General features: G+C 37.8%; 1 protein-coding gene across 1 annotated transcript in view; it reads left to right on the top strand.

Annotated features, from left to right (window-relative positions):
- pcsk5b (proprotein convertase subtilisin/kexin type 5b) overlaps positions 1–12,063 on the top strand; it is a 71,979-nt gene that overhangs the window by 52,338 nt on the left and 7,578 nt on the right. The window contains exons 21-28 of the mRNA XM_073867602.1: positions 2,355–2,446; positions 2,646–2,782; positions 3,523–3,717; positions 6,422–6,490; positions 9,782–9,824; positions 9,914–10,056; positions 10,620–10,820; positions 10,939–11,016. Of these exons, the coding sequence (XP_073723703.1) occupies positions 2,355–2,446; positions 2,646–2,782; positions 3,523–3,717; positions 6,422–6,490; positions 9,782–9,824; positions 9,914–10,056; positions 10,620–10,820; positions 10,939–11,016 (958 nt within the window). The remainder of the gene's footprint in view (positions 1–2,354; positions 2,447–2,645; positions 2,783–3,522; positions 3,718–6,421; positions 6,491–9,781; positions 9,825–9,913; positions 10,057–10,619; positions 10,821–10,938; positions 11,017–12,063) is intronic.

Here is a 12,063-nt window from a genome sequence, read left to right as displayed (position 1 = left end):
TTCTAGGTTGATAGAAGCACTGGGGACCCAATTATAGCATATGTGTTCTTAAACGCTTGCAAAATGTAACAAAAATAAAAGCCCCAGAGAGCAGCTGCTTCAGTTTTATCAATAAAAGCCTAAAGATCGCGCTAAACATCGTGGGTTCATGCTAGAAGTCATGTCCAATGGAGAAACATTGTGCTCGGTACATCAGATTAGATCAAGAGGCTAAGAGTAGGTGGTGTTTTATGTGTCTACACCACAAAGCAATCCGGCAAAATGTGTTTTCGACCACGTCTGAATGTAGTCGAAAGTGGATGAGTTCAAAACTTTACACCCCGTTACACCTGTCTTTAGCGTTGTCCATTTGTGATCAGATCGACCAAAATGCATTTCAATAGTAAACAGCATCTTTGTTAGCTCAATTGAAGATCACAAAAATCACCTTTTTTAAATAAATATTTAACTTTGAAGGTGCAGTGTGTCATTTTTAAAAGGATCTCTTGACAGAAATGGTAAATAATATACAAAACTATATTATCAGGGGTTTATAAAGACCTTTTGATAATGAACTGTTATGTTTTTATTACATTAGAATGAGATGTTTTTATCTACATACACAGAGGGTCCCCTTTCGTGGAAGTCGCCATTTTGTGCCCCCATGTTTCTACAGAAGCAAACTTTTTTACTAATTTGTCTCCATCGATGACATGTTTTTCCGGTGGAGGCTATATGCGTTTCAAAAGCGAGGGAAGAGCAGTGGACTGAGCCCTTGGTTGCAATTCGCAACCTCACCACTAAATTTACACACTGCACCTTTAATTGTGCTTTTTGTAGACATGCTGATCATCATACAAGTTCTTCCTGAATGTATGTGCTTTCTTTGAGAGTGTTTTAATTTATTAATCTGGCATGCTCATGGTCTTTAAATCATCTACAATCATAAACGTCATCTGGCCAAACCTTCATCCAGATGCCTTTCTCATTATCTCTTCTGTAGTTCTGAACATATGAACTCAGATAAGCACTTTGGTTCCCTTTTGTATTTTTCCATCTTTTCTACTTTCGGTTCTAAACCCAGTCTATGCAGTCTGAAAAGTTGCTGCACAATGCCATAGAAAAACCATTTTTGGGTGTATTGATCCTTTAACATCCAAAAAACCTTTCTGTTTCACAAACAGTTGGGAATAGTAGGGGAGAAATGTCACATAAGTATTGTAGTAGTAAGAGATACAAACCTTTACAAAAATGATTCTTCTGTGGCATCGCTGTTTAATTTTTTTATTTATTTTAACACCCTTATATTTAGAGTGTACTGTGCCTTTCTAATGTATACAATATACAGTACCTGTAATCGGTGCATTGTGCTGCATCTTGTCACTTTTCAGAGATTTTTGCCATTTTGATAGTGTTTTGATCGTGTTACATTACTTTATTCTGGCGGCAGGCCCTGCAGTCAGCGCAGCCGCAGACGTCATCAGCGTCTGAGCGCGGTCACGAGCTTTGCCGTTGCTGCTGCATTTTGCTATCTGAGGAATTAAAACGTGTTAAAAAACGCTAACAACATTTCCAAACCCCAGTACGGTAATGTGCAGTTATCCTCCTCTGTGTAGAAAATGTATTGTTGAAAATGTGACCGTCTCGACGTCAGTAGAGATTTCTAGATTCATCTTCTTGGTACAACCCCAAAGTTCGCCAGAGTTCACCGTGGCGCGGAATCATACATGCTCACATATGAGGTAAAATTTCCGTTAAAAAAATCCGTTCCTCCAATAATTTTATCTAAACATATTTTTTTAAATCATTATTGAACATTAAAATCAACCACGTGGCTATAGCTTATGTCATTTTCTTTGTTTATATACTTTATATGGATTTAAAATTACATTAATTTCATAGGATAATGCAGTTGTTGTTGTGCAAAATGCATGAATGACACAATTAAACAAGTCATTAAACAAAACGTAAATAAACAAAACATGACGTTTCAGATGTAAATATGATGCCAACATGTCATTATTGCGATTGAATAGTATTTGATTTAAAAGTTAGTCAACACTTTTATTTTGGTTTTGCATGAAGGCAGGGGCGCCAGATTGTTAGAAATGTAGGTGCCATGGAAAAGACTGAAAGCTCTATAATATTTCGTTTGATGTCTGTGTATGCACAAATTTCTGTGCATGCACAGAAAAGCGGTGCCCCCTAACGCCCCTGCCTGTAATGCAATATGGCTACATAAATAAATATCTAATCCGTACACAAAACATCTAAAGGTGGATTAATCAGGTATTTGATCCAAGTTTATTATATAACTCTATATAATGTAATCTTTATATGACTGATGCATTTCCTTTTTCTCAGGGGAGTATTTAAGCGGAGATGATCAATGTGGTCTGTGTCACTCTACGTGTTACATGTGCAAAGGACCAGAGAGTAAAGACTGCATCAGCTGTTTACTTACCAGGTGACACATACAGTAAACAGCTTGTTATTGACATCCGTTTGGTTGAATTAGTCTACTGTTGTGTTGCCAGAGGTTTGACTCTTTGATCTCTGCAGATTAACTTACTAGGTGATGCATAAACAGCTTGTTATTGACATCAGTGTGGTTGAATTCGTCTACTGTTGTGTTGCCAGAGGTTTGACTCTTTGATCTCTGGCAGGTTTTTTGATAATGGCACCTGTGTGATCCAATGCGATCCTGGGAAGTACCAGAGGGATGGACAGTGTCATCTTTGCCATCACACATGCCTTGAGTGTAAAGATGAAGGACCAGACAAATGTACCCGCTGTGGCGAAGGTAACTTGAGTCATAATTCTGTATACTTACTTGGAATTAATGAGTGGAGATTTTGTTTTTCGGGAGGTCATGGTGAACCTGAAAATGGACATTTTAAACCCCACAGCAATCCCATAGAAAAACCATATTTGGTTCATAGAAGAACCATTCATATTCGTAGAGGAGCCATTTCTTTCTTAGATTTTTATATCCTAAAAACATTTTTCACTATACAAAGAATCATATTTGCTTGTTTAATGCTCTTTATTTAATCATTCAGCCAAAAATGGTTCTTCCTTTGTTTCGCACCTCTAGTTTTATAATTGTGAAATTGTTTAAAGGGCACCTATTATGGCCATTTTTATAAGATGTAAAAAAAGTCTCAGGTGTGCCCAGAATGTGTCTGTGAAGTTTCCACCCAAACTACCCCAAAGATCATTTATTATAGCATGTCCAAAATGCCCCTATTTGGGTGGGAGCAAAAATGCCGATACACATAAAACTCGCCGGCCGATATATCGGTCTATCTCTAATGTAAAGACATAAACAACTTTGTTGACATGGGGGTGAGTAAATTATTAGGATTTTATTTTTATGAAATAGGAATATTCCTTTAGGTCAAGCAACCCTAAAGTTTTAAACGCTAAAGTATATTCACACCCTGAATGTTCAAACCGAATCTATCTTTGGATGTGAGAATTTTATGTTTTCATTCTTAGTGTTTTATTTTCCATTTGTCTGTCTTGTATGTTTTCATCCAGATAGGTATGGAGTTGAGCGGTACCTTTTTGAAGGGGAGTGTCGGGATAGCTGTCCAGAGGGTTATTATCATTCTTCTTCAGGAACTTGTGATCCATGCCCTCCAAACTGCACTGTGTGTATTTCCACAGACCACTGCCTTTACTGCGCCCCCTCCTACTACCCCACAGATGGGAAATGTGTCAAACTCCAGTGTGGTCAGTTGCTTTATACCTGATCTAAAATCTTCTAGCTTTGCTCAACTCTTTCCACTTCATTTTACTGATATTGGGATTCTGGCTACTTTATTTTGGAGGGAGAGAGTCCTTTTTCTCTTGAAAGTCTAGTGCAGGGTTAAGGAACGTCGGTCCTGGAGTGTCGATGTCCTGCAGAGTTTAGCTTTAGCTCTAAGCAAGCTAGCCTGAACAACTAATCAAGGTCTAAAGAGTCACCGGAAAACTACAGGTAGGAAAGATTTTATTAGGGTTGGAACTAAAAGCAGCAGGACGTTGGCACTCCAGGACCGACGTTGCCTACCCCTGGTCTAGTGGATGAATTGTAGGTCCGGTTGCTACAAAAAGTTTTTTTCAAAGAAACTTCCAAAGGTCTTTTTTTGTAAAGTCGCACAGGTATATTTGTAGAAAAGGCTACATTGCATGGGTCAAAATTATAAATTTTTCTTTTATGCCAAAAATTATTAGTATATTATGTAAAGATTATATTCCATGATTAATATATTTTGTACATTTCCTATCATAAATATATAATTTTTTGAGTTGATGCAGCAAAATCACGTTCAAAATTGGCCAGAAACTCACCTACAAACTTTACAAGCTTTGCTACCCCTTTCTTGGGGATTTCCCATTCAAGTTTGGTTTATGTAAAAGCTTACAGCCTCCTCTCATTCAGTCAACAACACCGAAAAAAAGGATTCATTCAATTTACTTAATTTTTTTAAGGTAAGTGGTTGCAACCAATTTATTTAAGCTACATTTACATTTTTTTTTTTGAAAAACAAAACAAAAAATTTTTGTTTAAATGTATCTTAAATAAATTGATTGCAACTATGTACCTTAAAATAATTGAGTAAATTGAATGAATAATTTTTTTCAGTGAAGGTCAGTACGGTAAGCCGAGTGTTAGACAAACCTTTTCATTATTAAAGATATAGCGGAGGAACCGCCTTCTCCACTTTAAAAAAAAATGCAATTGCGCAACACTCTTGATTGACAACTAAGAGGACCAATAGTCTTGATGATCCACCCGGAAAAAGAAAATCCTCCGCAATACTTTTAATATGCGTGATAAAGACTTAAATGCGTTTTTCTTATATTTTGATTTTTTGCACTCTCAAGTTCCAGATTTTCAAATGGGTGTCTTGGACAAATATTGTCCTATCCTAACAAACCATACATCAATGAAAAGCTATTTTTAATGTAGTATGCTTTTTATTTTTTTTTCAATTTCAAGGTTGTGTGGTTCAGGGTCACAAATGTTTTTTCTATGGCAGTGGTTCCTAAACTGGGGGGTGCGAGATGGTTCCAGGGGGCCCCCAGTTTTTAACATTTTATCAAATGACTTTATCATAAATTTTGTGTAATCAAAACTCAGAAGAATATAGCTACCAATCAACAGCACTACATTGTATCATTTGATATGTTTTGTTTAATCCAAATTTCAAGTTTGAAATTGTTTTATGTCATTACTTTTTGGGGGGAGATGCACCCTACACAGAGGGGAGAACACGCCGAAAAGTTTGAGAACCACTGTTCTATGGCATTGTTGTGAAGATCATTTTTCGAAACTTTTTAATAATTTTTGGGGGCATTCTTGCCTTTGTTTGACAGTTTAGGAGAGGGCAGGGAAGTACAGGGTAGAGAGATAGGGGTACGGGACCAGCAAAAGAGCTTGGAATCGAACTCGGGTCGACAAAAGCACGTTTGCACAACATGTCAGAGCATTGTGCACTAAACCCTTTTCGCTGACAGAACCTGTTGCTGGTGCAGGTCATATTTTACCCCAAAATCAAAAGACATAATACATTTCCCTGCAAAAAAACATTTTTTATAACATTCATTTAATAAGAAATGAATACTTCTGCATTACTTTAATGCAAATGTGGATTTAATCGCGACCCAGTCTGAGAGTTTTCTACACAAAATCATCTTACATAATAAAACATTCTGTGAAAATATAACCTTGATATCTTTAAGGCCATGTCAACGATTGAAATTAAAGTGAAATTAATGATTGAAATCACAGACAGGGTGATAATTGGGATAAAAATATGATAAAGATGGTAAAGGATTTTTTAAGGCTAAGTCTGCAGGGTTTTTAAGTCTGCAGTGTTATAATGTTAGCAGTTCATGATTTTTGCGCTTCAGCTCTCTTTCCAGAAGCTCTCGTGTGCTGGATCTCTTAAGCCTGAACATATATCTGGAAATCAAACCTAGCGAATGATGTTTGCCTTCTCACGACACCCACTGCTGTTTATCTAATCTTCTTCACAAATTGTCTGTGATAGTCAGAGATGTAAAGCATATGAGGGAAGAGCTCGTCTGAATGATTCAGACTGAAATAGCATAAAACAGACAGTGGGGGAGAAATTCTTACCATTTGTGTCAGACGTGTATAAACGGATCCTCTGCTATGGCCTTCAGGGCTACCGCACACCGCCGTTCTCTACCTGTCACATTTGCACGTCTCTTTGTTTGATTTCTCCATCTTTTTTAAATGCACACACTCTTTCTTCCTCTTTTTGTACATGCTCATACAGGCGTGTGATCTGGTTATTGTGTGCGATGCGTGGCATATTTTCTTCCTCTGTGTTGGCAACAGTATCTATATACATTTGATCTTTTTCTCTTCTGAATATGACAGTACTGAAGTTAATCCTGGCGTAATGCTCTGCTTCCTGCACAGGTGAAGGAGTCGACCCGGATCAAGAAGACTGTGTTACATGCGAGGAGGGCTGTGAGAAATGTCTCAGCGGTCAGTATATCATTATATGGATATCATTAGCTGCTCTGCGAATTTTAACTTAAAAAATAAACTTGTTTTTATAAGTTGCTATAACTTAATTTTTTAAGTTTTAAACCGAAAAGGTTAACATGACTCTAGAATCCAATTTGAGTATATTTAAAAATTAAATTCATCTAAATCATTTTAATAGTGATATATCAAGCATTCAAGGTTGGATTATATTCAGGCACACTTTTTTGGAGGGGCCACCTCAAGTGAGAGACCCTCATCTTACTTTAAAGTGCAATCTGGCTTTTAACACGTTTGTCAGATACTGTTATCCAAAGCAACTTACAGTGCATTCAAACTGTATGTCTTATCAGCATGTTTGTTCTCTGGCAATCAAACCCATTGTGTCTGAAGTTAGTCGTAAGAAGTTACTGTACGTCTGCATTAAACAACTTAAATATTTGCCGGGCCCAAGTGACCTGAGAAACTGAGATCTTTTTTAGAGGATATTTTTGTAAATGTCCAAGTTTTCGAACGGTAAAAAACAGGGACCAACTTTTACCGACTTTCTCAGGTAGTCCACACGGCTCCAAAGGGTTAATAAAGGTCTTCTGCGGGTTATATTATAAGAAAATATCCAGATTTCAAACTTTATAAACTATAATAACTAGATTCCGGAAAATAATACCATCTTGGACTCACGGGAGAGTTTTAACAAAGTGAGCGTTCGTTGCTATGGGTACGTTGTGCAGTGAAAGTTATTATAGTTTAAAAAGTTTAAAATATGGATATTTTCTTACAAAATCGCATCGATTACCTGCATAAGACCTTTATTAACCCATTAGAGCCGCGTGGATTACTTCTGTCAAAGATGAATGCACTTTTTTGGGGTTTAGAGTCAGAAGTTGTTTACTAATCCCCATTTTCTACCATCATTAAGCGTTTAAGAGCAAGGACATTTACAAAAATAATTACAAATGTGTTCGTCTGAAAGATGATGAACATCTGTATCTCAGATTGCTTAGGGGTGAGTAAATCATGGGGTAATTTTGATATTTGGCTGGAGTATCCCTTTAAAGATTTTAGAATATGATTATTAAAGCAAAATCCAGTGTGCACCCTACCAATGTGACATTTTCAAGACACAGAGGAGACAAAAAAATATGCCACTTGTCTGTGAAAATGTTGTTTAGCTCACTAAGAAGTCAGAAGATCAAAGCGCTAGAATTACAGATAAGTGTCTTAACATCAGCCCGCTGCTGTACGGCCTATTTCAATCTGATGAAAAGATAAAGCAGAAGAAAGAAATGTAACATCTTTCCTTTAAAAAAAGATAAGATAGGAGAGCAAAAACAGATGCACACAAAATCTGATTTAATATGAACTCCATTTTTAAAGTGATATTCAAATCTGAAAGTGCAGATGTTGCCCACCCGTGCCAGAAATGTACACTTTACTGTAAGACTAAAAAAGTATCTTTATTCGAGTCTATAAAGCTTATTTAAATAAGCAATGTGTTAGAGTACCAAAGGTTTTTGCTCCAGGACCACAAATTTTGGTACTTTAAACTCCGAGAAGCCTAAAGAAAATAAAGGGCGAGCACTTTATAAATGACCGAAAAGTTGACTGTGTCATCTTTTATTAAGCATTATTACACGGCTCATTGGAATGCTTGACTCAGATTGGCCAGTCATTACATTTGCAAGTTTGTTTTAACAACCGCTTAAAACTAACATACTGAAAATCAATTTGACAGGTACAGTTTAATAGTACACAAAATTAAATATAAATATTTACAAACGGGATAATGTATAGGCAGCAGGTTGTTATTGCGAAATAAGCCCCTTTAGTGTGATCAGGGTTCCCACAGGTCTTGAAATCCTTGAAAGTTTGTGAATCTGAGGGAAATAAGGCCCTGGGAAGTTTTTGAAAAAATACATAAATAGATACAGGTCATTGAAAGTGCTTGAATCTATTTTATGCAAGCAGTTTTCTGGAAAAAAATCCATATTATTCCCTGTGTAGTGAAGGATAATATCATAAAAATTCTAGCCTTTTAAGCACACATGCTAAACTGTTCGCTTTAAATGCTTATATCTTCTGTATGCAAATGTTGATTCATACCAAAATGCTTTTTTGCATAGTTGTGTTTGACACATGAAAACGTCTCGGGTTACGTATGTAACTGTTGTTCCCTGAGAAGGGAACGAGACGCTGCGTCTCCCTTGCCATACTTCCTGCGTCCCTGTAATGCCGTCTTTGGCAATATTTCAGATAGCGATATACTTCCTGGCTCCCGCGTCACCCTGTCTTTGTCGTTAAGCCTCACCATTGGTTGAATTTGATATACACATTCAGACACACTTACCCCTGGAGGCGTCCCTAAAATGTCACCGTAGTGACGCAGCGCGAGTTCCCTAAAGAGAACTGTAACAATGTATCTTTAAAGGTAACACATTGTAACCTTGCTCTCACTTGAAATGTGTCCCCACATTTAGTCCTTGAATTTGAGGGTATTTGACCTGGAAAGTCCTTGAAAGGTCATTGAATTTGAAGTTAACAAAGGTGTGGGAACCCTGTGTGATACACCAAGACCTTCCACTTCGCGTCTGGTCCTGATCACACCGTAGGGGGTTTATTTCTGTGATAACAACCGGCTGCCTATACATTATCCATTATTTTATAACCTTCAGTAACCCTGAGCTTCACTACTGAACTCTCTGCTCCTCATAGCTTTCCAATGATCCGTGCTGTAATATACAGCAGTGTCGCCCTCTGCTGGTCATTATAATACTGACTGTCATATAATGCTGTAATAATGTTATAGTAAAGTTATAATAGTGAAATAAACTCTGTGGATACAGAATTATTTAAATAAAATCTGTGATAATTTGCCTGTAATGAAGGAGATCAAAACTATAAACTACAAACTAAAATAAATGTAAGAGCTGTCCAAACTGAAAACAACTTTACTGACATATCTTAAAATACATCAGTGCCCTTTGTTTTGTCTCGGAATGCACACAAGTAATGTTTTTAGTAAGCCATGTTTGCTAAAATTATATGTCCTAATTAAACTAAGGCCTAGTCCTGTCTTAAACTAATCCCTGTCCGGGAATCCGCTGCCTAGGTTTCTGTCTAAACATTTTTTGGGGCTAAAAAGGCTCAGATTTGGTCAGATATGGAGGTTATTTTAAACTATTTTTCCATCATGGATTGAAACAGTGTTATAAAACATTAAATTGCATTTTCAGTCTTTTCACTTACTGATTTCTGCAGTTGCTGAATCTTATTCTTGATGTGTTCCCTCAGTGAATCCAGAGCACTGCATGTCTTGTTTGCCGGGCTATTACCAGTAAGTTTGACTATTATGTTTATGGCTTTGACATGATTAGTTATAATATGTTTTATTTTATTTCTGAGTGTTTCATTGTATTTCTGCAGGCTGGGATCAAGCTGTCGTAAGATGTGCCCTGCGAGAACATTTGAGGACGAGTTGTCAATGAGATGTGCTCGATGTGATGATCACTGTGTGACCTGTGATGACAGTGAGTGTTACCTGTGTGACGACGGCTTCTTACTGTCAGGTGAGATATGTGTTACAATGCCAGAGACAACGTGTTATTGTAATTTTTAGTTACGATACAAAGATACTAGTAACATGACCCAACATCTATAAGAAAAATAAACTGGAAGAGTTTTAGGTCTAGTAGTTTATAATCAACATACTAAAACTATTATAAAACACACCTTAGTGGAATTGCTGTTTTACTCTAAACATAAAATAATTGTAGATGGGCTGCATTTATATAGTGCTTTCATAGACCAATGGCCATCCAAAGCGCTTTATATATTGCCTCACATTCACCCATCGATTGCGGTGTCACCCATGCAAGGCGCCATCCAGCTCGTCGGGAGCAGCTGGGGTTAGGTGTCTTGCTCAAGGACATCTCGACACTTGTTCAGGTGTAACTGGGGATTGAACCACCAACCTTCCGATTTGTAGACAGCCTACATGAACCACTGAACCCACTGCCACCCCCATGTGACAACTAGCCCCAGTGTTTCAAATAACTTATCTTGCAGCAGTAATCTCATCCCTTACCTGTACACATATGGAGTTTCTTACTGGTTTGCTGTTCACCTGCAGATGGCACCTGTGTAGAAACATGTCCGGAGGGTTTCTATAGCGACATGAAACAGGAGTGCGAGCCGTGTCACAGCATGTGCCGTTCGTGCGGTGGTCCAAATCTCGATGACTGCGATTCATGTGAAGATGATATGAGTCTGAAGGACGGCCAATGTATCGGCAAGAGCAAAATCACATGTTCTGATGGATTCTTCCCTAATGGTAACACATTAATTTAATAATTAATACATTCATTTAATAATTCATTGTACCCACAAAAGTATATAAAATAAAATAAAATATAAATATCATATTTTATCTTTTGCTGATCCTGCTAAAGTTGGGTGTGAACAGTGTCACTCCAGCTGTAAGTCCTGTTTAGGGCCGGAGGAAGATCAGTGTGATTCCTGTCATGAAGGTAAATCCAGTGCACATAATTCTAAGCATAATTTTTCAAGTCATCTATTGATATATATATGTATGTATGTATGTATGTATGTATGTATATACATTCACCTAAAGTATTAGGAACACCTGTTCAATTTCTCATTAATGCAATTATCTAATCAATCAATCACATGGCAGTTGCTTCAATGCATTTAGTGGTGTGGTCCTGGGCAAGACAATCTCCTGAACTCCAAACTGAATGTCAGAATGGGAAAGAAATGTGATTTAAGCTATTTTGAGCGTGGCATAGTTGTTGGTGGCAGACGGCCAGTCTGAGTATTTCACAATCTGCTCAGTTACTGGGATTTTCACGCACAACCATTTCTAGGGTTTAAAAAGAATGGTGTGAAAAGGGAAACACCCAGTATGCAGCAGTCCTGTGGGCGAAATGCCTTGTTGATGTTAGAGGTCAGAGGAGAATGAGCCGACTGATTCATGCTGATAGAAGAGCAACTTTGACTGAAATAACCACTCGTTACAACTGAGGTATGCAGCAAAGCATTTGTAAAGCCACAACACGCACAACCTTAAGGTGGATGGGCTACAACAGCAGAAGACCCCACCGGGTACCACTCATCTCCACTACAAATAGGAAAAAGAGGCTACAATTTGCACGAGCTCACCAAAAATGGACAGTTTAAGACTGGAAAAATGTTGCCTGGTCTGATGAGTCTCGATTTCTGTTGAGACAGATGGTAGAGTCAGAATTTGGGCATCGTTTAAATGCCACTGCCTACCTGAGCATTGTTTCTGACCATGTCCATCCCTTCTGACCACCATGTACCCATCCTCTGATAGCTACTTCCAGCAGGATAATGCACCATGTCACAAAGCTCGAATCATTTCAAATTGGTTTCTTGAACACAACAATGAGTTCACTGTACTAAAATGGCCCCCATAGTCACCAGATCTCAACCCAATAGAGCATCTTTGGGATGTGGTGGAGCTTCGTGCCCTGAATCTGCATCCCACAAATCTCCATCAAGTGCAAGATGCTATCCTATCAATATGGGCCAAC

Source organism: Misgurnus anguillicaudatus, chromosome 5 (genome assembly GCF_027580225.2).
Source record: "Misgurnus anguillicaudatus chromosome 5, ASM2758022v2, whole genome shotgun sequence".
Lineage (NCBI taxonomy): Eukaryota > Metazoa > Chordata > Actinopteri > Cypriniformes > Cobitidae > Misgurnus > Misgurnus anguillicaudatus.
Note: the sequence above shows the minus strand (reverse complement) of the source record. Positions and strands in the feature narration are given on the sequence as shown.